Source organism: Tachypleus tridentatus, chromosome 8 (assembly GCF_004210375.1).
Source record: "Tachypleus tridentatus isolate NWPU-2018 chromosome 8, ASM421037v1, whole genome shotgun sequence".
Taxonomy (NCBI): Eukaryota; Metazoa; Arthropoda; class Merostomata; order Xiphosura; family Limulidae; genus Tachypleus; species Tachypleus tridentatus.
This window is the reverse complement of record NC_134832.1, coordinates 6,751,707-6,777,253: the sequence shown is the minus strand read 5'-3', so window position 1 is coordinate 6,777,253 and position 25,547 is coordinate 6,751,707. Positions and strand designations below refer to the sequence as shown.

The window sequence follows — 25,547 nt, the reverse complement described above, 5'->3', positions numbered from 1 at the left end:
GACTGAGATTCGAAATTGCGACCCTCAAAATGTGAGTTGAGCACCATAACTAGCAGCCTCTGCAAAGTCAATTAAGATTGTTAAAAATATTAATAATACAAAAATGAAGTACGTATCACAAATATTTATATGTGTATACCTGTATCGAATTAAATAAGTACAGATTCAACAACAAAGAGTCCAAAACTTTAAACGTGCTCCCCTAAAAACAGCGCGTTACATTTCATATTTATTTCTTGTGTAATGTTATTCCTCAGAAGCTGACTCGTAGTATCGATTCCCCACATAAAGACACGATACAGCGCTTCACTGTAACATAATACTCGTATTGGAGTACATTAAAGTTTTCTTCTCAGCTTTGAAATATCAAAAATGACGTACACTGCTGGCCAAAATCGTAAGGCCAATGAACATAAAGAAAAAATATGCATTTTGCGTTGTTATACTCACCCACTTATTTGAGTAGAGCTTCGAAAGATGAAAATAAGAAAAGGGAAAATAAAAGAAAAACAGCATTTAATAGGAAAAATGTGAACACTATGAAATTAGCCTAAATACTAGCTGGTCACACGTTTAAAACCATACCAAAAAAAAGTACCAAATATGGTAGGAAATGCCCAACAAGAGGTCTCAGTAGTGAGTTACACGGCCATCATTGCGAATAACTTCAAACATTCGCTTTGGCATAGTCGATATAAACGAAGATCATGCGGGCGAACACGCTGGATGATCTAAAAGAATCACGATATTGTCCATGAAAAAGTCCTTTGTTCTGCGGGCATTATGGATTGCAGCGTTGTCCTGCTAAAGATCCAGTCATTTCCACACAAGCGAGGGCCTTCAGTCAATAAGGATGCTCTTTCAAACATGCCAATATAGCCAGCTGCTGTTTGACGCCCCTGTATAACCTGAAGCTCCATTGTTCCATGGAAGGAGAAAGCACTCCAGATCATGATGGAACCTCCTCCACTGTGTCGTGTAGAAAATGTCTCCGGGGGGATATCCTTATCGTGCCAGTAACAATGGAAGCCATCTGGACCACCAGGTTAAATTTTTTCTCATTAGAGAACAAAACATAATTTCACTTTTCTACGTCCCATGCTTGGTGCTTCTCAGCAAAGTTAAACCGAGCTGTTTCGTGGTGTCGAAGGAGGCGTGGCCTTTGAAGACGTTTACGGTTTTTAAAGCCTTTCTCTCGTAGATGCCGTCTTATTGTTCTTGACCTGCATTTTGCGTCCGTAATCTGGTTCGACGATCGGCTGCTGTCTTGCCGCACAACCCGTCGAATCCCCCTGCTTAACACCGGAGAAATTTTCTTGGGCCAACCACTTGAAATTCTCATTCCATATCCTTCAGGATATTTTAAGAAATTTGCAACAACAGTTTTACTAGGTCCAATCTCACCAGCGATGACACTTTGAGAGAGACCTTGCTTTTGCAGCTCGACAATTCTGTCATGTTCAAACTCTGTCAACTTTTTAGCCTTTGCGATGTTTTTATTCAATGTAACACAGGAGGCGTCAGTGGGAGATGTTGACAACACTAATGCTTGAACACAAATGACTAAATTTCGTTACGTGTTTACCGATTAACGTTTCGTTTCAGCATTGTCTTAAACTTTTGACCAGCTAGTATTTAAGCTAATTTCATAGTGTTCGCATTTTCCCTATTAAATGCTAAAAAACTTTTTGTTTTTATTTTCCCTTTTCTTATTTTCATCTTTTGAAGCTCTACTCAAATAAGTGGTTGAGTCTAAGAACGCAAAATGCATATTTTGTCTTTATGTTCATTGGCCTTAAGATTTTGGCCAGTAGTGTATATTGAAAAAGAAAATAGATCAAGGTATTAACCTGTTTTGTATCAAATCAAGGTTGTCACAGCATAGAAAAAAAAACGTTAGGTATTTTTTTGATACAGTGAAAGCTCCATCATTCTTGGTTTTCTTTTGCTTACGTATTTCTCTGGGGTGTCACAAAAATGGATCAACGATATACTTGACAGTTTATAGCATTAAAATTCGTGATTTGATCTGCGCAACAGGAACAGAATAAACAGCTCATTATGCGGTTTTGTCTTAATAATCAGCCTCCAGTGGCCCTTTGGAATGTTTGCAGACTCACATTGTTGAAAATCAGGCTTTGATACCCGTTGTGGGCAGAGCAGAGGTAGCTAATTGTGTAGGTTTGTGTTTAATAACAAACAATCAGTCTTAATAACAAAAGTAAGCATACTTCCGTGGATAAAATTTTATTGCGTGAATCCACCGCCCCTAAAAAAACAACAACAACGAATCTTTCAATTTATTTTATTTTTAACACCCTCGAATAGCTCTTTTCTAGCTGATGGTATCCCCTGTTCGAAGAATAGCAACCAAATTCCCCTTTAAACCTCGTCGAGTAGTAGAAAGTTTTACGTGACGGTTGTTGGACACATAGTAATGTGTTACTAGTTAATTGCTCAACTGTTATACTGACCCTTCCAACACCCAAAGGTTTTATATGAACGTTTAGTTGACTCCCACTGGGAGCTATAATTGATGTTATCGATATTACTTCATTTCTATGTTCATTTGGCTCAAACTGTGGTCAGTAGCTCAAAGTTAGGGAAAGTTATACCAAGACGCTAGGTATCTCCAGCTTCTTTGTTTTGCCTATGTGTCAAGTCTGGTAAGGCCAGATGGTTAAGACACTCGACTCGTAATCTGAGGGTCTCGGGTTCGAATCCTCGTCACACCAAACATGCTCGCCCTTTCAGCCGTGACGGCTGAATTATAATGTGACGATCAATCTCACCATTCGTTGGTAAAAGAGTAGCCCAAGAGTTGGCGGTGGGTTGTGATGACTAGTTGTCTTCCCTCTAGTCTTACACTTCTAAATTAGGAACGGCTAGCGCAGATAGCTATCATGTAGCTTTGCGCGAAATTGGAAACAAATCAAAGCAAGCTTATGTGGCAATGTTGAAAATTCCAAAAGAAACTACCATGCCTCGAGAACATTTTTTATTTACAGCGGTAAAATCAGGGATTTGGTTCTCCGCGGTGGACACAATATACAGCCCAGTGTGGCTTTGTTCTCAAACAAGAAAACAAACATGTTGTAATACAATTTCATGGAGCATAAAAAACAAGTTTCGCGAGTATTCAATGAGGACTTTGTTTGTTATCGATATGCCTACTAATACTATCTGTTACCGTCCTTAGTTTTGAACTGGTGACCACCGGGAACGCAAGTACCCTATTCCAGCTCTTGGACTATTCCTTGTCAACGAATAATAGGAATGATCGTCACGACATAACGCTCCCACGAGTGAATAAAGATGTTTAGTGTCGAGCACCCTAACCATTAGACTGTTCTAGACCTTTACTGAAGACCCAACTTGTTTTAAAATTGCTATCCACAACAGTGCACAAATAAACCAAATGAAATAGATTTTTTGAATGCAATATTGATCTTATTACCACGATTTAAACCGCCAGGTATTTTACTTACAGAGGAGACAGCAATAATGTTACAACATCTTTTCAAAGTTGTCTCAATAAATGTTTATTTTGAATTTCACTCAAAGCTACACGAGGGCTATCCGCGCTAATCATTCCTAATTTAAGAGTGTAAGACTAGAGCTACTTCTTACCAGCGAATAGTGAGATTAACACTCACTTTATAATGCTCTTACAGCTGAAAGGGCGATTCGAACCCGCGACCCTCAGATTGCGAGTCGAGCGTTCTAACCAACTTGCCACCCCTAGGTAGTCCCAATAAGATTGTTAACTAAACGAGCTTTTTTTTCTGTGTTTTCTTGTGGACGAAACATGTTTATGGATATTTATCTATCTTTTTTGGCTTTGTCCATAGTTTAAAATCAATAAGCAATAACCACTCCTTATTTTTTATTACACAAGTTTTAAAGAAAAATCAACTCTCATTAGTAAATGGACCAAAACAAAAGACTTTGACCAATGACAAGGCCTCTTCTTTGAAGCGGATCCAGTACCCGTTAGAGGTTTCATTTTTCATTCAAGAAGATCATATAGAAACCTTATTATTGTTTTTGTTAGTTGTGTACAACACGTAATATCGTAGTGACGAATAAAAATATGGATAAGCTTTACCTGCATGTATCCTCGATTACATCACTAATGAAATGTAACCGTCATCATTCATGTGTGAACTATAACATGGAAGTTACCTTGTTAATTAAACTCGAACTAAACTCCAACATAATATAATTTTCCAGCGAAAATATTTTGCTAACATCATTTTCATAAGACATTGCGAGTTAAAGTTCAATGTAAATTCTGTTTTACTCGCACAACCCACTGTTCGAGTATTGTAAAGACTAAACGAGTTACTTGTTCAAACATTATTACTTCTTAACACTTCTTAACTGAGTATTGTTGCTTCACAACGTCTTCTAATTTATAGAAGGTTTTAGGCCTCATTTGGACAATATACATATGTAACCAAATTGGTTCAAGAAGGTTAAGTTAGTGAAGGTGAAATTAAGACTTGTGAGAGTTTAGTCATAATGGGCGATTTTTAAAGTAAGTTTCATAGTTTATACTGTAATAACAAAAATAGAAAAGGAAAATTATTCTTGTCAGAGGGTGATCTAAAAAAATTGAGCCCGCGTGTTAAGACAATTATGTAAAGCTTTAATATATATGTAAAAACGACTCGTTTCGGTTGAGAAAATTTTTTGCGTAGAGGAGCGAACAACGTTTCGACCTTCTTCGGTCATCGTCAGGTTTACGAGCCGTTTTTACATATATATATTTTTTCTACAAGTGGGTTTTCTCAACATCACTGGGAAAGAAAGGTGATAACCAACGGTTACGGTGGTGATTTTAAAGCGGCATGTATTACAATAACATAGACAAAGAAGAAAATTTGTCTTGTTAAAGGATATTTAATGCAATTGAATTCACATACGTAGACTTTGACAAAAAAAAAAAAAGGCATTTATATAAAGCTTGGATTACAACTGTGATAACCAAGAGTGTCACTAATTTGTGTATATACCTTTGACTTGGTTTGAATATATTGGTTAAAAACAAGTTGTTTGTGTATTGTCTATCTATTGTTGAAATTTATTGCCAGCATGTCACAAACACTTACTATAAAAATCTAGCCCTCCAAAACACTTTACATTTGGCGAGTAAGGCAGGTTTTGTTTTTTTGTTTGGAAATTTCGCACAAAGCTACTCGAGGGCTATCTGTGCTAGCCGTCCCTAATTTAGCAGTGTAAGACTAGAGGGAAGGCAGCTAGTCATCACCACCCACCGCCAACTCTTGGGCTACTCTTTTACCAACGAATAGTGGGATTGACCGTCACATTATACACCCCCACGGCTGGGAGGGCGAGCATGTTTAGCGCGACGCGGGCGCGAACCCGCGGATTACGAGTCGCACGCCTTACGCGCTAGGCCATGCCGGGCCTGGAGTAAAGCAGGATACTATAGAGTTAAATGATGTCAAAGGAAGACTTGAATGACAGTGGAAGTAGATCCATATATGTACAATTACAGTGGTGTTAAAAATAATGTAGAGATTACAATTATCCTATAAAACCATGTCGACTGCAAGTATTCAAGAATACAATATAAAGAGACCTTGTGTATGGACTGAAAACAGTCTTTTTACATACAGTGAAAAAATTATTGTAAATATTTTTCTTGAATAGACTGTTCAATTGAAGAGTTATTATTTGATTTGGTCAGTAATTTAATATTTAATAGCTATTTAATTTTCATAACAAGATTGTTAAAGTTAATAACTTTAAAGGATAGAGTTATAAAAAGTTTAATTAAGTAACTCTTTAGGAGTCATGTATTGTGTATGTAGTTTAATAGTTGTACCAGGCTTTTGTAATGCTATTGACGACACATTACTCGAAACTTCTGCATTTTTCTCATTGTTTTAACTGAATATCGTTATATCAAAACGCCTTGTAATTTATAGAATGTTCTAGGCCTCAGATGGGCAATAAAGATATAGGCGATTCAATTAGTTCAAATAAGTTAAGTTAGAAGAAAATAAAAGTAAAGTTAGCTTTTGTAACTTTAACCATAACGAGCGATTTCTAAAGTGAGTTTCATAGCTCGTATTATAATAGCAGAAATATATATAAAAAATAATTTTTCTTGTCAAAGAGTGTTTTAAAGAAATTGAATTTGCCTGTACGGACTTTGACCAAAAAGAGATAGCTATTTAAAGCTGGGGATACAAATGTGATAACCGACAGTTTCACGAATTTTTATACATATACGTTTGACTTGTTTTGAATATATTATTTTAAAGAAAGTTGATTATTCGCTCTCCGTTTATTGTTAACATGTATTGTCACAGACACCGGGTGTAAAGAAACTGTAAAGGAAGTGAAATGTTCAGCTCAAATGCTCTTTATGCTTGTCTGTTTTTTAATTTTGTTTAAAGCTACACGAGGGTTACCTGCGCTAGTCGTCCATAATTTAGCAGTTTAAGACTACAGAGAAGGAAACTAGTCATCACCACCCATTGTCAACTCTTGTGCTACTCCTTCATTGGCGAATAGTGGGATTGATCGTCACAGTATATCGCCCCCACGGCTGAAAGGGCGAACATGTTCGGTATGACGGAGATTCGTACCCGTGGCCCTTAGATTATAACGTAATTACAAGTCGAGCGCCTTAACCATCTGATCATACCGCGCCTGTGGCCTTTGATTCAGGTATAACCGTTTATGTTTTTCTACTGATGATGGGTAATGTAGATTGACAGCAGCACCCACCCACCACTACAAGGACTTTTCTCAAGTTTTGAACTGAATAACCGTATTGAATTTCATTCTTATCAAACATTAGAAGCTGAAACTACGGCACATGATCAGCAACATCATGTCTCGAAACTGAAACCATTTGATCAGGCCCTTAAATATTGTTGTTTTGGTACTTTTATCTCTATCAGTACTGATCTGATGTCAATAAATATTAAACGTTTTCGCTATTTAATATCAAGTGGGAGATATAAAAACGACAACGTTACGCGGTTTAAGTAAGGAGCTTTATTTAAAGAGCTTTAAATGTGTTTGAATAATGAAGCAATATGGCCAAAGGAATTCAATTTAAGCACGACATTCATCTTCTTATCTGACCCCCTGCTTGAACGACTTGACATTGTAGTAAAACAGATATACTCTTAAAAAAAAAACAAAAAAAACGCAAAAGGCAAAATATGAGACAAATTGTTAACAAGTTTATTCCGGGTAGTTCTGTATGACATGTGTCAAACTTTACACATTCACTGCTGAACATCCAAAGTCTGCAAGGGCGAAGTCCACGCTCACTAGGTGAAGTTTAACGTCACTCAACGTCAATAACGAGTATGCCCCCCGTGAGCATCAATAACTGCTTGGCATCTCCTGCCCATGGAAGCGATTAGATGACGAATCACATCCTGTGGAATGGCTGTCCACTCAGCCTGCAAAGCTGCTGTAAGCTGAGGTAGAGTCTGCGGTTGAGGTTGTCGCCGTCGTAGACGTCGGTCCAACTCGTCCCAAAGATGTTCAATGGGGTTTAAATCTGGTGATCTGGAGGACCAGGGAAGAACGTTGATGTTGTGGTTTCTCAAGAAGACAGTGGTGAGTCGGGCTGTGTGAGGACGGGCGTTGTCATGTTGAAAAACGTCGTTGACGTTCACCATGATGGGTTGCACATGGGGCCTAAGAATCTCGTCAAAGGTTGCGTACGGTCTGATCGGAAATCCTACGCAGCCCTGGTATGGTTGAGGCAGTAGACGTCGTAGTGGTGGTCCTATCCCGAAGGTGACGTAACCGGATGTTGCGATCTTGTGCGGGCGTGGTCACACGAGGTCTGCCAGATCGTGGACGGTCACGAGTTGATCCATGTTGTTGGTGACGATTCCATAGCCTTGTGATGGTGCTTGGGTGGACATTCACAGCGCTGGCAACATCTGATCGAGATTCGCCTGCTTCCAAGAAACCAATGGCGTTGTTGCGTTGTGCTTCAGTCAGTCTTGGCGTAACTGTATTGCGTGTCGGTGGCTTAACACTGAGCTATGGAAACCGAGAATCCGTCCGTTTCCTCCGTTTTCAAAGTGCACAACTTTTATTGCCATTTTGGTCTGACAATCAGTGCCTTAACACATGTAACATCACATACTCTGAGCTTGTAACGTTATTACATATATTTCTCTTTAAAATAATAAAAATATCCCTTTTGCGTTTCTTGTTTTGAAGAGTATATTTCTGAACGTGCATTCCAATTTGAGTTTGAGAGACTTTAATCATATTATACAAAATTGAACCCTAAATTAAAACTTAATTGGTAGCAACTGTCATGATAGTAATTTACTTTAGGTAACTGAATTAGAATTATACAGAAACTTCCCGCAGAAGAACTATTAGATTCTTTACTGCATTGAATTTTAAGTTAATTATTTAGATGTATTAATTAACGAATCACACGTTAATAATTGACGTCTTTACTTCTCTAGAAAAACTTTGGAATATGGGTTTTTAATAAAATAATAAGATATAAAAAAGGAAAGATACACCAACCGAAAATGGTTATAAAGCACGATAAATCTGAAAAATTAAGAACAGTGTTGAAACTTCTTTTAATTTTTAAACAAAAAATAATCACCAAAACAAGCTTACTTTTCAATGTCTTTATAAGCTGTACAATCTGTTTAATGTCTTGAGTTTTTTATTCCTTATAGTTAGTTTCAGTGCCATATATTAGAAATAAATTCAGGTCGTATGTTTGTGAATTCATCTCCTAGTTTTAGAGATAACAAGACTAAATCTCCTGCCATTGCTTATTTGGGATATTGAAGAAGGGGAAAGATAAAATGCACAGAGAAGGTAGGCCAGGGATGATGAGGTGGCTGAACCAGAATTTGACATCAGGGTTTGTATCACTACCCCTCTTTTCCTGATCCCGGTGGAGCCATGTTTGAAACTAAGTTCATAACCCTGCAAGCTTCTTTCTCTCTCCTGGGGATTCTGTAAAGGTTAGTGGGGATAATAGAGGAGATTGATCGTACATTGGTGCCTCTGTGGATCATAAGGGGACCTCTGAACTTTTCAGGAAGCTTCTGTATTTGATTGTCCAGAACTGATTATCGTTGTGAGTAAACTTATTTATTTTTCCGCACCTTCCCACACAGTTTCGAAGCAAGTATTACCAAACCTGGTTGACAAACTTGTGGTAGCCCATGTTTGTTTTGTGTATATGACATATCCCCTCCGACTAAGGAGGTACCAATGGAGCTTAAAAAGGTGCCTAGAAAGTCAGCCATGTGCGATAGGTATCTTGAGATCGTTTTTGTTTGTTTTTTTGTCGCTGAACCTAAATATGGAATTGGGTTTTCTGTTATTTCTCCCTTCGGGATATGGGGGCGCCATATTTGGAACTGTGCTCATAATCAGACTCACAAAATAACAAGACCAAACTTGGCAGATGTGCTCAGGCTTCACGAACGGATTTCCTAATTTGATTTGCTTTCGGTTATTCCTTCGCCATTGTAGCTATAAAAGTAAAAACGGATAACTGAGGAACTTAATCAGTATACTGAGGCTTCTGTGAGTCATAAGAGGGCCTTTGAATTCAGTAGCGGGGATCCGATATTTTATACTAGTAACGACAAATACTGGCTTTCAGTTTTAGTGTTCAAAGGGTAAAGTTGTTCGTCGATCATTAGGTACCTTTGAACTACGCAGCGGAGCGTAGATTTTCTATACTAGTATAGATAACACTTCTTTAATTGGTTACTGAAGAAGAGTTTAACAAAAATTAAATGAGAATATATTTCTTAAAAATACCTTGATTAACTTAATATAAAATCCTGTTAAATGTTTTTAAAGAAATTTTGATTCAGTGAAAGAATACTTTTAATTTTCTGCCCTTAGTTTTCTCAACTGCTGCACATTCAGCGTAGACTAGGAAAAGAGAATTTTCCATTGATGGAGCAAACATTCTACCCGAACCATAAAGAAATGGTAAGTCAGTTTAGTATGTGTCACATAGTGATAAACATTTCAAACTTCATGAACTAAAAGACTAATGAAGTAATAATGTCAAATATTATCATGGTTATACAACAATGTTAGGGTTACCTTGTTTATCTCCAGAGGTAATGATCCAAAAGATAATTACGTATAACTAAAAAATATAAACTTCACGGCTAAATAAAATCAAAGTTTAGTGTCAAGTTTGATTTTGTATTATAATTAAAGTAATGTTTAACACTGTGAAACTATTAACATATTCCAAGAAAAACGCACTCAGTTGCAATTGTATCAGGCTTGCAGTGTTTAACACTGTGAAATTAAAATCTTTAGAAAAAGTACACAAACACACATCATGTTAACCATATCATGCAGATGGTGTTTACCATTGTGAAATAGTATAAAAAATCAGTAAAAAGTAAAAAACAACAACATATATATTTATGCAATTGCCGTATGATCAAGTTACATATATATACACTGCTGGCCAAAATCTTAAAACCAATGAACATAAAGAAAAAATATGCATTTTGCGTTGTAAGACTCAACCACTTATTTGAGTAGAGCTTCAAAAGATGAAAATAAGAAAAGGTAAAATAAAAATAAAAATACTTTTTAGCATTTAATAGGGAAAATGCGAACACTATGAAATTAGCCTAAATACTAGCTGGTCAAAAGTTTAAGACCATGCTGAAACGAAGCGTTAATCGGTAAACACGTAACGAAATTTAGTCATTTGTGTTCATGCATTAGCGTTGTCAACATCTCCTGTGTTACATTGGGTAAAAACATGGCAAAGGCTAAAAAGTTGACAGAGTTTGAACATGACGGAATTGTCGAGCTGCAAAAGCAAGATCTCTTTCAACGTGCCATTGCTGGTGAGATTGGGCGTAATAAAACTGCTGTTGCAAATTTCTTAAAAGACCCTGAGGAATACGGAACGAGAATCTCAAGTGGTCGGCCCAAGAAAATTTCGCCGGCGTTGAGCAGGAGGATTCGACGGGTTGTCCAGCAAGACACCAGCTGATCGTCGAACCAGATTAAGGCTCTTATGGACACAGAATGCAGCTCAAGAATAATAAGACGGTATCGCAAAGGAACTTGGCAGGAGTTTAGTTTAGAGAGAGAGAAGTCTGAAGAATTCTCTCTCCAACTGGGGTGGTCAGGAACGTTGTGGTTCCTCTTCGTCCCCTCGCGCGATAGGTTATTGAACTTTACATGGAAGTTTGTTTTTATTTTGTTTTTATTTTTTTAAAGGTGAAGAAGTGAAGTGGGGGATATGAAAGATACGCGAGAAAAGGGAGACCTGGACAAGAGTGGCATAAGGGAAGTAAGACAGGCCCACCGTGGTCAGAATATCCTGACGGCTGGGGATTGATAAACATTGACTTGAGATTGACTAAAACTGACTTAAATGGCTCTTTTCATGACTAGGCAAGAATGTTGCCTTGGCAGGGATCTAAAGATCCAATGCCAGAGATTTAGTTGTGGGGGGAAACAGGAGTATCTCGAGAAAACCCACTTTCACGGCCTGAGCGCCAAAAAATCTACCAAGACCGGAAGTAGCTGAGAAGAAAATCATGGCTTTTGAAAACATTTTGAAATAAAAAGGAAACTGATGGATTGTAGCAATGGTATACATGTGGCTGATTGTCTGGTAGCTAGGAAAACTGCTAGCTGCGGTCTTATGGAACAGGTAGAAATTTCAGGTTGAATTTGCGTTCACACCTGATGCCCCGTGGTGATAGAGAAAAACGTGAGCTTGGTGGTGAATCAACTGGCTGTTCTTCTTCAGTGAATTGTTTTTCATCGGTCTGGGATGCTTTGGTTCTTCTTGTAATTTCGTTTGTGTCTTCTGAGTGATTGTGGTCTGTTTCTCTGTTTGAACTGATGCGTCGATAGTTGTCATGTGAATGGTCTGAGTCTGGCTGGTGGTTGTATTCCGTGAAACTGGAACTGAGGTCTGAAAGGAACCATCACTTGTCTTTCTTGGATTGTTAAGTCTTGACGTGTTGTTAACAGTGGGAGTTGTAGTCTTCGGAGTTGAATTGCTTCAATCTCCATTCGAGTTTTTTCTGGCTGGTTCTGGACTCGGCGGCATTTCTGTAGTTCTCCGTTGAAAGTTGTCCGTTGATAGTCTATGTTGTCTGACCATTTTGTTTGACCACGAGTTGAAGGGTGGGCGATGCGGGCGTTCGGCTCTAAAGTGAAATATGTGATAGTAACAACCGTCACGTAAAATACAATCAGCACTGTACTTCGACGTTGTCACTATTTTCATGAAGTACGTAGGTAGATTGGTATTTCTGGAGAAACTCCGATGTAACTTGGCCTGAATTTGAGATTCTATGGCTTGTTTGATTTCTTCTGGTCGTATGGTTGCATCGATTCCCCTGAGGAATATTGAGAATAGGCTGACAGGACTTTTAGTTGGGGAACAACTTACTTTAATTTCAGTGTTCCATGGTTGGCATAAATAAACTTGATCAGCGGGAGTAGCAGGCTGGATGAGAATTCCGCCCCGGCGTAAAATATGGGTCCTGGAAGGTTCGATGGTTGCCCCTGGCTTGGCTTGGGCGATGACTTGTAGCGGCTTGAGGTGTGACGGTAGACCGTCGACAATTACCGGCGATATAACTGGCGTAGTTGATCCTCTGTGACTAGAATGGAACTCTCTAAAACTGTATCTGTGAGAGAAAGGCTTTAAAGACAGCAAACGTCTTCAAAGGCCACGCCTCCTTCGACACCACGAAACAGCTCGGTTTAACTTTGCTGAGAAGCACCAAGCATGGGACGTAGAAAAGTGAAATTATGTTTTGTTCTCTAATGAGAAAAAATTTAACCTGGTGGTCCAGATGGCTTCCATTGTTATTGGCACGATAAGGATATCCCCCCGGAGACATTTTCTACACGACACAGTGGAGGAGGTTCCATCATGATCTGGAGTGCTTTCTCCTTCCATGGAACAATGGAGCTTCAGGTTATACAGGGGCGTCAAACAGCAGCTGGCTACATTGGCATGTTGTAGAGAGCATCCTTATTGACTGAAGGCCCTCGCTTGTTTGGAAATGACTGGATCTTTCAGCAGGACAACGCTGCAATCCACAATGCCCGCAGGATAAAGGACTTTTTTCATGGCGAATATCGTGATTCTTTTTTATCATCCAACGTGTTTGCCCGAACTGAACCCCATTGAAAACATTTGGGGGTGGATGGCAATAGAATTGGAAGTCAATTCCAAACAGTGCTTGATCTTTGTGAAACCATCTTCACCACTTGGAATAACATTCCAATTAGCCTTCTGCAAACGCTTATATGGGCCATGCCAAAGCAAATGTTTGAAGTTATTCGCAATGATAGCCGTGCAACTTACTACTAAGACCTCTTGTTAGGCATTTCCTACCCTGTTTAGGACTTCTTTTTGGTATGGTCTTAAACTTTTGACCAGCTAGTATTTAGGCTAATTTCATAGTGTTTACATTTTCCCTATTAAATGCTAAAAAAAGTTTTTTTTATTTTTATTTTCCCTTTTCTTATTTTCATCTTTCGAAGCTCTACTCAAATAAGTGGTCGAGTCTAACAACGCAAAATGCATATTTTTTCTTTATGTTCATTGGCCTTAAGATTTTGGCCAGTAGTGTATGTTTTCAACGATTTACACACACTAATACTGTAGTATGTTGCTGTAGTTACAAGATGTGGCGCCACGGGCGATATTTGATTCGTGTCTAATGTTTTAATATTCGACTTTGTGATGCCACCTTGTAGGTGGAAGTTGTATATTTCATGTACATCCTTTTCAAAGAGAAAGATTAATGCCGCGAGATTCTTGAACGAGTTGAATGCAAGCGGTACAACACTTAAAGGAAAAGGGTAGGTAGTCTTCAATGTCTGATGGAAACGAAAACAAAGAAACAAACTCAACTTGTGGTGCGTACGAAACAGAAGAAAACTTTACAAGTACACCAGACCTCCATCCTGAATCATTCACGAAGGAATGGTTATTGTCATGACCTAGTAGGTATCGACTCCAAAAAAAAAAAAAAAAATCAATACGGCGAAGCCAAGAACATGTCCTGGAACCGTTAACAGAATAATAAATAAAGATTTGAAGTGAGAAAGGCTACAACAAGGTTCTTGTCTCAACTCGAGAATGAGTATTTTTCCCACGTTAAAAATGATAGAAGAAAGTGGAATCACAGTAATGTCGTCCACGTGCTTGTAAAGCTCTCAGATGTAGATTCAACGGAAGCTCCGAAAGATGTTTATGAAAGTGTGTAGTCTCGCGTTGACCTTGTTGTCTTTAAGTCGCGGAAGGATGTTACTGTAAAATTTGTTTGAACCTTAATATGTGGTTATCAGATTAAACACGATTGGTCGACGAAGGAAGTAATGCCGTTTGCAGCCAAAGTTTTAAAGCACATTCTATATACAGTGTCAGTTACCCCCGTAGACCTTCTATTTAAGTGTGAATTTCATTCCCAGTAAATGGTTTTAGAAGGCTAAGTTACATATGCTTTAACAAAGCGAAGTCTAAATTTAGATTTTTCATTTATATTGAATATATTTGTACTTTTTGCTTTCAGTTTGTGTCATGTGAGAAATTAGGGGTTAACCATTCATCTTAAACATATCCCCAATTAATCTATCACTCATTAATTGATTCATCCGTCACTCATTAGGTTGGTAATTTGTGTGGACTAGTAGTTGAATGAATTCGAAGAATAATTATAGATTAGTTATTAGGATTTCTGAAGATTATATTAAATAATGCCAATGACATACGTCTTTTTCGTGGTTTGAAAATTACGTTATTCACTGTTCGTTAGAGTTTTTGGTTAGTTTCAAGAAAGTCTACACCTGCTTTTGTGTCAGGTTATCATTTGTTTTGTAGATAATTAAAGCCTCATGAAACAGAAAAATAAGATGCATGCTAACAGCGAATGGACGAACAGAGGGCATTAACGCTGCTTTGTCAGATTAATATTCATGAATAACTACTTGTTTTAATGTAACGTAGTAATATTTTTATGCTTACAACTTTTAAATCACGTTCACCATTTGCTTGATGAAAGTTGCATATTGATTTACACGTTCAAATCACGTTAGTATACGAACCTTTGAAACTTTACGAAAATGTTATATACATATCGCTTTTATTGATCTGCTCAAACTTAGATCTCTAACTAGCTTCTACTCTGCCATCGATTCGCTCAACTAACGACCCGAGAAACGATTCTTGCACCATCTATTATTTCATTATAGCAACTTTCAAATCTACTCACTACAGTTTGATATACCAGTAAACAGGGTTCGAAATATCGGCGATTTAATCAACAGTTTCAGAAATAAATGTCAGTATTTATGTTAAGGTGTAAAAATACATTAAAAAACTGTCATCACAAATAAGCAAGAACGTACTGACTTTTGGCAACTTTTTATTTTATTACCAAAGATATACAACATAAACGTTCAGTATTCGTTTCTTTAAATTCAAGTCGTTAGAGATTAAAATAATAATTAAAGGTATGTTTTTAAAACACTTAAACAGCAAAAAATAAAAATTTTATTACAAAAACAACTCATTCTAATTTTGGCCGCTTTTTTACATGAAAAATTAAATACATTGTTCAAATTTTATATTTTACTTAAAGCTGATTCGCGGCTTTTAGAAAATCATCTATTACATTTGTTTATATTTTTCTGAAAAAATTGAATAATTTTAAACATAAAATTACCATGTTTTGATCCATAATTCTGATGTATATATCCAAGTTTGTTTTTTTATATCATTGGTCTACAAACATAATAAATCAATTGTTCATCGAGTTAAGAAAAATTAAAGGACACATAGTGGCTATTATGACATAAAAATTCCAATTTTAAGCAGAAAAAAGTCTTGTATTGCTACTTTTATAAGCCTTAAAGTTTTGTGCAAGATATGGAAAGTTAAATTACATCGAGCTAATCACACATAAGTCTCACGACTATATGAAATTTCCAACAACTTTTCGCTACATTTTCTAATAGAAAACACTGTCAAAGTATACATGGATCATATGCATCTTAAAATGTCTAAATAAAACGCGATTATTTAAACAATCATTCCCCCACCATTATGCAATACGACATCCTATACTGCATTATATTCGCGTGTTTATTCATCCAACTGAAACTCTTGTTCTTAATGGCTCCATCTATTTGTGGTTTACTTGTAGAATTATATGCGTGAGTTTAGTTCTAGTTTTTTTGTTTTTTTTAGGGGGTGTCTCTAAATGCAAATTTGTACCGAGATATTTTGATAAAAGTACTACATTAAACTTTGTACAGCGTCACGTGAATTATTATTATTATATCTTTTTATATTACGAGACTCTATAATAAATGCTATAATTTTCTACTTTCACAGTGCTTTTTGTACATCACAAAAATCACGGTTTTTTATTGCAGTCAGGTTATTTAGACAGAATAACTGACGGTGGTGCTGCTTAAGAGCGCTTAAGGTTCACGCTCTCTTCTTCTCTCCAGCCACTTCTGATGCTGTTTGACACAACCTTTATACACTCGGTTAGGTAGCCATTTGCAAGTGTTACTTTCATGGTGATCTGGAATACAAACCGAGTGCAAGGCTTGACAATCAATGTCATGTTCCCAGTCTCTCTGCCAAAGGCAGTATCTCACATTTTCGGTCATTGGTCTTTGCAGTATCATTCGCATATGCATGGGTGATCTAACCTGTAAATAAGAGAAAAAATATAAACGTAGGATAAGTGATCAAAATATTTTACTGTATAACTAAGTTACTATTAGTACCTTGCATGATTTAATGATATGACAGAAATAAAGTTTTACAGGTTACAACGACACTAGGATCGGCAAATTGCTCGGAACTACGTAATACATGAATAACCAAGACGGCTAGAGTTTACAATGAGCACCATTCATAATTTATTAGCCTTCTCTCTATATACGAACTGAAACCAACAAGAAACTAGCTGTTCCTAATTAATGAAATGTTTATATTGAACGGACTCTTATGAGGTTACTAAGCCATTAAATTATGTGTTACTAATAAGTGTGTTAAGTAGTCGTACTAATAAACGAGGTCGACCTTAGATAAAAGTATAAGCCTGGAGTAATCTTGTTTCATATGTAATATTCATACATACAAAATAATCCATAACTGAAAATTGGTATACAAGTTTCTTCTACGGCAAATTTTGAGTAAATTTTGACATATACTGGATAAAAAGGTTTTGGTTATGCTTATGCATCATAGAAAATTTTGAAAATTTATTCGATTAGACTTACCATGGTACATCCACAGCCGTGCTGATACAATTTCCGAAAACCTTTTTTCTGTTTTCTGGTTAGTGTAGTCCATTCTTTGACAAAATGACACAGAGAAGTCCATGGTTTTTCTCCAATTAAACTTCCTAAGGATAACATTAAGTTTAACGAGGGTTAGCTTTGTAACATGCAACAACTTTAGAGTTTTTAAAATTACGGCCTTAAAAGTTATAATACAAAACATACCTGTTGCGTGTCGAGGATGTTACGTGACAAACATTTTATTCGACTTCAATACAATAAAATACAAAATAAAAATGCCACTGACTATGGTTAGGTACTGAATATTGTTGTCTTTTAAAAATATAAAAAAAATCAACTTCTTGAAGAAGGAAATTTAGAAACTTTGTAGCATCATCTGTTGAGAATATATGAAAGTGAGGAAACGATTATCCTTACTGTTACCATACATTATTGAATCTAAAGTCCATTACTAGAGAAAACATTCATGACAAAAATAAAAACATGACTTTCTTTTTTACATAACTTTCCTTTTAAATTTAGTGTTAGCGTTTACACTTGTTTGCCACTTAACATGCACTAAAATGTTTACCAGTAAACAGATCGTTGTATGGACATTTATATAACTTATGTATAAGTCACGTCAGTTCATACTTCAGAAATGCAAAGTTTTTAATTATCGTTGCTCGTGGTTACATACGTGTAAAATTCATACTTACAAGTTAGTGGATATTCAAATCAGGAGAAGCGAGAGATTATAAATATAGTTGCTTCAGAATTTGGGTAAACTACGATTAGCGAGCTGTAATAATAAATGAAGTTCACGATATACATGGAATGTGTAACAACAAATAAATCAAAATCGATGCCAGTCGCAACTTCCAGAAGGAGTTGATATTTGCGAGTCCACAAGATTACAGAATAATTAAAAGTGTTAATTTAGCTGAACAGTGAAATTGATTGTTTTAATTCGAATGTGATCAGTTGAGATAAGTAGCTATTTTATGTGCAGTTTCCCGAAAGAGTGCCGAAAGCCGCCTGAAGGGTTCACTCGTTTTAATCACTCAAGCCACCTATATCAGCGTGTTGTCAGTCAATCAGTAGATACTAAAATGACGTCATGTAAGAAATTTTTTTGGTTTGTTTTTTTTAATTTCGCGCAAAGCTACTCGAAGTCTATCTGCGCTAGCTGTCCCTAATTTAGAAGTGCAAGACTAGAGGGAAGGGAATTAGTCATCACCACCCACCGACAACTCTTTTACCAACAAATAGGGGATTTACCGTAACATTATAACGCCCCCACGACTGAAAGGGGCGAGCTTATTTGGTGCGACAGGCATTCGAACTCGCGATCCTTGGATTACGAATCGAACGCCTTAACCACCTGTCCATGCCGGGCCACATACATGTAAGAAATGATTGTAATTTGTATTGTCGTAATCTGTAGGCTAGGACACAGCATACTTACGAACTCAAAAGCAACAATTAAAATATTTGTTACTCTTAATTTTTGTTTTATTTTTGAAACAGAACACTTTTGGAAACCTTGCGGAAGTACATCCGATTTAAAATATGGTATTTCAAGGTTTATAAAAATCCTGTAATTATTTTATGGTGAATGTTTGACAAATTAATAGTCATTACGTCATTTAAATGTAGCTTTATCTGGACATTGAAAACTTGAACGGAATCAACCCTAGTAAAGTACTTAAAGATCCGTCTTTTCTATTTCTACTTAAACAAATAATTTTGTGAGCGCATCGGACTTTTAAAAAGGTGTTCAAAGAAAATTTATATGGAAGTGCCATGAAATTTTTGTCCAATATAATGGTTAAACCGATTTCCATAACACCATTAACTTGTGCATTATTCTGAAGTTAAATACCTTAAAAGCGGTAATTTGACGTTATATGAGAAAAGAGTTTCGGTGCACTTGAATGAAACGCTATCTCGCGCAGTGATATTTAATTTTCAACATCACCACCATCCGTAATTATTTTGAATTACATGAATTGTATTTACTTGTAACTGTTTCAATCTTCTGAATACATTTGTAAATGCTCATTCAATACTAAATATAAGCACTTTTCTGCAAATAAATAGGCCTGAAAATTCATATGAATATGTTCTTACATATCTATAAATGTGTATGTGTACTTATGTATGGAAGCACTTTATGATAACATAATTAAACTGGTAAACAACGATTAACAAACATAAAACGGTTGACGTAGAGGAGAACATACTGGTTTAACAAACATTGTTAGATAAATTTATTAATTAATAGCACACACACTCACACGTGTTACATACAGATCGTTGATTATAAATACACAAGTATCGAATAGTTCTAACGTTAAATATATTTCCAACTTTACCACGAAATGTCTGTTCTTAATATGGACTATATTTCTTCATCGTAAGTTATAAACTAAACAAGTTAGTTCATTCAAATACCTAAAGATGGCACGATGTTCCAAAAACACGTAGGGTGTCTTTCATGTTCACCTAAAGAAGTCAGTAATTACCTGCAATAAGATATCGGGTTGACTTGAGGGAAATGGAACACAGAGAACTATTTGGATAAGTCCGAATAAATCCATGACTCAACGCTTGCCGTGCTTTGTCCGTCATCTAAACAAGGAAAAAATACGTTTATTTGACTGATAGTGCTAGTTAAGACACCACAGCTAATGTTTTTAGCTCAAGTAACAAAACTTACTGAGCTAGATATAATACTGAAACATTGCAAAAAAAAAAAAAAATTCTGAAGCTATACTTTTTTTTTTCTTCTTAGCCGCTGCATTATGGCTCGTGGAACGGCAATGAGAACTTTTTTTTCTTTTGAAGTACAAACATTTACCTAATAGCTCTGTCATCTCTTGAGCGATTTGAGTTCTAATTACAGTTTTGGACTCAGGAGGCCAACCCCTTTTAATTAATGTATTTGATCAAGCTCAAAGTCTCTTAGATTAATTTAATCATGTCTGCTTCCCAGTGGTACGGCGGTATTTCTGATGATTTACAACGCTAGAAACCGGTGATGTGCAGTGTACAAAATAGCTTATTACTATTAAGCATTGGGCTTAATTCGAAACGAACAGTCTAATCCTCCCTACATAATTTCAGGTTCCGCAATTGTTGAGCATTCTCTCTTGTTCCGTTTTTAGTTTGGTTCGATTTGTTTTAAATTTCGCGCAAAGCTGCTCGAGGCCTATCTGCGCTAGCCGTCCCTAATTCACCAGTGTAAGACAAAAGAGAAAGAAGGTAGTCATCACCGCCCACCGCCAACTCTTGGGATACTCTTACCAACTGATAGTGGAATTGATCGTAACATTATACTGCCACACGGCTGAAAGGACGAGCATGTTTAACGTGAAAGGGACTCGAATCCGCAACCCTCAGGTTACGAGTCGAGTACCTTAACAACCTGGCCATGCCGGGACACACTGTTTTTAAAGCAACCAACATCCAGTACGATCTCTTAAGAAATAATAAAATAGGAAAACATCCTGCCATTTACTTCGTACGTTTCTTGAGAAGGGGGAGCACGATAAAGGGCAAGTTTTGTAGGTTCCCGATACGTCTAAAATCACCTTTAGTATATGCTCAAGTAATACTTTGACGATAATAATCTATACAAAAGTTACGTAATTAACATACAACCAAAAGGTGGCAGTATATATCTGACGTACATTTATTTTTATTTTAAGAGTATTAACAAATTCCCGTACAGTGCGTAAATCTGGTTTTGATCATTTTTACTGAAAAGGCAGCAAAGACGACCACCTTTCTTATATGAATATTAATACAATATTAGTGTTACTTGTATTTTATACACAAATAAAAAGTTCAATATTTCCTCACCAGACTAATAAGCTTGAAGATGGGTCCTTTCCAATCCCAATCGAATATAATTTTTTTGAAAATAAATTTAGATATATACCAAAACTGACTGATTGTTATTTGGAAATAGTTTTCTTACCTTAACGAATGTTTGTCGAGTCCATCCTTTAGAATTATGGTCTAGCATAATAACATTGTTATAAAAGTTTATACTACAACTCTCCCACAAGCACGTTCATAAATTATCACACTTTTATAAGCAAACAATCGCGTAAATATTATGCAAGATATTACATCAGCAGGTATAAGTTTAATAAGACAAAAACTTAAAAATCTTCGTTTCTAAAATTTTTTTGTCAATTCGTTCCTGCGAAAACCGTTACAACAGTAACGGGTTTCGTAGTAACTGACTACCAGTATGTGTTTTTGTGTCGTACCTTAAATTCCTTTTTTACTCGAATCTGGTAAGATTTGTTTTTTCCGTAGTCACTTTTTCCAGGACCTTTCACCTTCATTAACGCCACTGTTGGAGGGAAATGGAATAAAACAATGTCATAAATGATATATAGATAGATGGAAACTAAACGATAAAATATATTATGTAAAGTCTATAAAAGAACAGTTTTACTGCTATCGTATGTCAGACTAAGACAAAAATACATTCATACATAATATGTATATTTTAGGTGGTGTTTCATTATCAGTTATGAATGCTTACTTAGTATGGTCGTTTTTGTTTGTTTTTTTATTACAGAATTTATGCAGAGAAACCTCTTTCTGCATTGAACATTGTGTTCTTGGTGGTAGATTAAAACAAAATTATATTTCAAACATCAACAAATTAAACGTAAAACTAGTTTTAAATGTTCACTATAACGTAAACATTAAAACTAAATAAAGGAGGATATAAATTCTTTAATTATCAAACTAACGGTAAACATTTTATTTACTTCCAAAATTCGTAAGTATATTTTTCGTCACTAGAACATCTGGGATGAACTGAAATTTCATTCATCACCATGGCTTCCACTAATAATAATAACAATAAATGATTTATACGCAAATAGTTTCAAGGTTAGTTAGACTTTAAAGAAAACGGTAAGTAGAGTGTATAAGGTTATTCAATATGGAGATAAAATACAAAAATTTAAATTCTCAAAAACTACTCTTCAAGACGGATAACAGCGCAGGTAGGAGTATCAAAAAATAAAAGGTGTGAGGCTTTCATTCCTGTACATGTTTGAGCCAAATACTAACTATTTTAAAATATAATTCACAAATTACGTTTCTTTGAACTAACCAACTATTTGACTGTCGTACTGTTTAATTACAAACTATGTCTTGCTTAAATCACCTGTTGTTAAAACGTGCTACTTACAATAAATGTGGCTGTTATGTGCATCCAAAAAGAAAAAAAAAAGCTGGACTGGAAAGATTTTGAAACTTATCAAATAAAGGTGGTGCCACCATTTAAAACCACATTTTTACTCAACTATACATGCACCAAATTGCTTGTGGGTCCTTCAATTTGTTTATTAATAATCTAAGAGCCATAGACACACACAAAAGAAACTACCAATGCTATAACTGATCCCATTAATTGTTACTGGGATTTTTAGGTAAATAATTATGATTATGATTATTATTGAGTATTTTCATAGGATGTTTCACCGAGTATGGTATATTAAGAAGAAAAACAAAATTATTCATTAAACTATATAAAGAGTGTCATTTGAGAGGTAATTAGTTTTTGTTAGAAAGAAAGCCCTAACTATAATCCCTAGTTTTACGAATCTATAAACCGGGTAGGTGACGCGAATTAAAAACAAGTGGTAGGTAATTCATGACATACATTCTAACAAAGCTGACAAAATAACATTCAAGTATCAAGAATGGTATCATTTAATCAAGAAATTTATTTGACATTTTAGTATTATCTACTCAGTCTTGTATATCAAAACACTCGCAGTTTGGAAAAGGAAGAAAAAGAAAAAAAGAAAGGAGTAATGCTTGTGCTACACTGTGCGTGAATATCGGAGTGAATACTTGGGCAATAATGTAAGTGAATATTTAATAGTTTTCTTTTTGTCCATTAATGAAGATTACAATTATCTGCTGTTAGAGGGCGTTTGAAAGTCATACGTATAATAGTAGCTCCCTTGGATTCTCAAGGCTATACGAATTACGATACATATTCTTGGGTGTCCTAGAGTCTAGCCAGTGTTTACATTGTAAGAAGGCCGTTTTTAGGTTTTAACTTTCAACTTAAGTGTATGCTGCATTAAATTTCAACCTTCTTGGGATATTTACATTTTACGTGTGTACAAGTCAGCGCCTTTTTACATTTAATTACATTTAAGAATTAAAAACCAAAACCCTCACGAGGAACAGGATGCTATTTGGAGTAACTTATCCCATCTGCTTTTAGTTACGGAAACTTGCAAGTGGAGACTAAATATACTAAAAACTGCTACACTGTTCGGTTCAGTTACTGCGAATATGAAGGCTATGAAATAAAGTATTATGAAAATTGTTTGAAATCAGTAATCGTGAATACGAAGCTTTAAATATATTAAAACGTCTACGCAATTCAATTTAGTTACCGTGAATATAAAGTTTTTAATATACTAAAACTTCTGTATTATCTAAGTTACCGTGAATACGAAGATTGTTAAATATGCTTCAATTACCTGCAAGATTAGTCCTAGTGTTCTCCGAATTTAAATCATTTATTCGAGTGACATCTTCAACAGCACTTGTAACCGAGTGTATAGCGCAAATTCTTGTTAGGATATTATTTTAAAACGTAACAATATTGTAGCACGATAGTTTTTATACAAAACGTGCAATGTTAAAAAACTAATTCGCAATCAAGATCTGTAAAGACTCCTGCGTATTTATCCTTACAGTTTGAAGTCTTCATGGAATGTGTGCATTTCTAGTACAAAGGAATTATTAATCCCATTCTTATTCATTCAAAAATATCGCTTCCGACCTGAAATCAGTTTCTTTTTGCACTTAAACAGTGGCGAGTGACAGTTTTGTCCAGAAACGTAATAGTTCATAGCTCTGACGTTATTCGTGATTCAATTTAAGACACTTCCGGCTATGATTACCAATCAGTAGAAGAAAGCATGTGAACATACCATATTAACTCACTGTTTTCAATATTGGTCGGAAACTGTATTACTAACTTCTGAGTTAATAACTATGGGTGGGTTAGAGCTGAGAAAGTGTATTTTCAGCTTGTTCGATGGTAGAGTTCTGGTTAGAATGATTATAGTGTATCAGGACTGTAAGTGTAACTCAGTGATGTCGAGAAACCCACTTGTTGAGAAATTTATATGCAAAAACGGCTCGTTTGGGTTGAGAAAATATTTTACATAAAAGAACGAACAACGTTTCGACCTTCTTCGGTCATCGTCAGGTTCACAAAGAAAGAGATAACTGACCGGAAGCTGACCACATGTTTGAAAGGGGTTGTGTAACTGAGTGTCGGAATGTAGAGGGCGGTGTTAGATGTTTGAATATATAATTTTATTTATTTTATTATATTAATATAGGTATAAAGGCGTTCCTTTATATTGGTTTATTTTGGGTTTAAGTTGTTGTATAAGTAAGTCTTCTTTAATTTTGCGTTTGTTTATGTTTGTTTCTTTATTTAGTATTTGAGTGTTTTCTATGGCTATGTCGTGTTTATTTGATTTGCAGTGTTCGAAAACATGTGAAGGTGACTTTTTATGTTCTTTGAATCTGGTTTCCATTTTTCTACTTGTTTCTCCAATATAGAAGTCCTGGCAGTTATCACATTGTATTTTATAAATAATGTTGGTGTGGTGTTTGTCAGTGTAGTTTTTACATAGTATAGACCTTAGTTTTGTGCCTGGTTTTTGAATAAATTTGGTATTAACTGGAATGTCATATTTTGTTGATAATTTTTGCCAAATGTTGGTTATTTGTTTGCTGATGTCGGGAATATATTGTATGCGGCAGTATATGGTTTCGTGATTTTTGATTCATGAGATATATTTATTTTTGTTAGTTGATTTTGCTTTCTGTCTAGGTGTGTGCGTATAATGTTTTCTACGGTTTGTGGGGGAAACTTATTGATGTTGATGAAGTATTGTGAACCTGACGATGACCGAAGAAGGTCGAAACGTTGTTCGCTCTTCTATGCAAAATATTTTCTCAACCCAAACGAGCCGTTTTTGCATATAAATGTAAGTGTAACTGTATTACAATACTCAATGTTATCACATAAATAACATTTGTTAATCATATAACCTTTTCATTACACTATTGTCATAGCGAGGGGATTTCGACCCCTTGTAAACCATATAAAATGTATACGAGATAAATATATATAAAAATTATATTCATTGTGC

General features: G+C 35.8%; 2 protein-coding genes across 5 annotated transcripts in view; one reads left to right on the top strand and one right to left on the bottom strand.

Annotated features, from left to right (window-relative positions):
* LOC143258471 (uncharacterized) overlaps positions 1-25,547 on the top strand; it is an 85,219-nt gene that overhangs the window by 9,459 nt on the left and 50,213 nt on the right. Inside the window, exon 5 of the mRNA XM_076517491.1 lies at positions 9,907-9,996. Within this exon, the coding sequence (XP_076373606.1) occupies positions 9,907-9,996 (90 nt within the window). The remainder of the gene's footprint in view (positions 1-9,906; positions 9,997-25,547) is intronic.
* Positions 15,427-25,547, bottom strand: part of LOC143258472 (metalloproteinase inhibitor 2-like) — a 33,492-nt gene continuing 23,371 nt past the window's right edge. For all 4 annotated transcript variants that reach the window (XM_076517493.1, XM_076517495.1, XM_076517492.1 and 1 more), the window contains 4 exons: positions 21,600-21,685; positions 19,845-19,950; positions 17,317-17,441; positions 15,427-16,740 (listed from right to left, as the gene is read on the bottom strand). In XM_076517493.1, the coding sequence (XP_076373608.1) occupies positions 16,504-16,740; positions 17,317-17,441; positions 19,845-19,950; positions 21,600-21,685 (554 nt within the window). In that variant the 3' untranslated portion in view covers positions 15,427-16,503. The remainder of the gene's footprint in view (positions 16,741-17,316; positions 17,442-19,844; positions 19,951-21,599; positions 21,686-25,547) is intronic.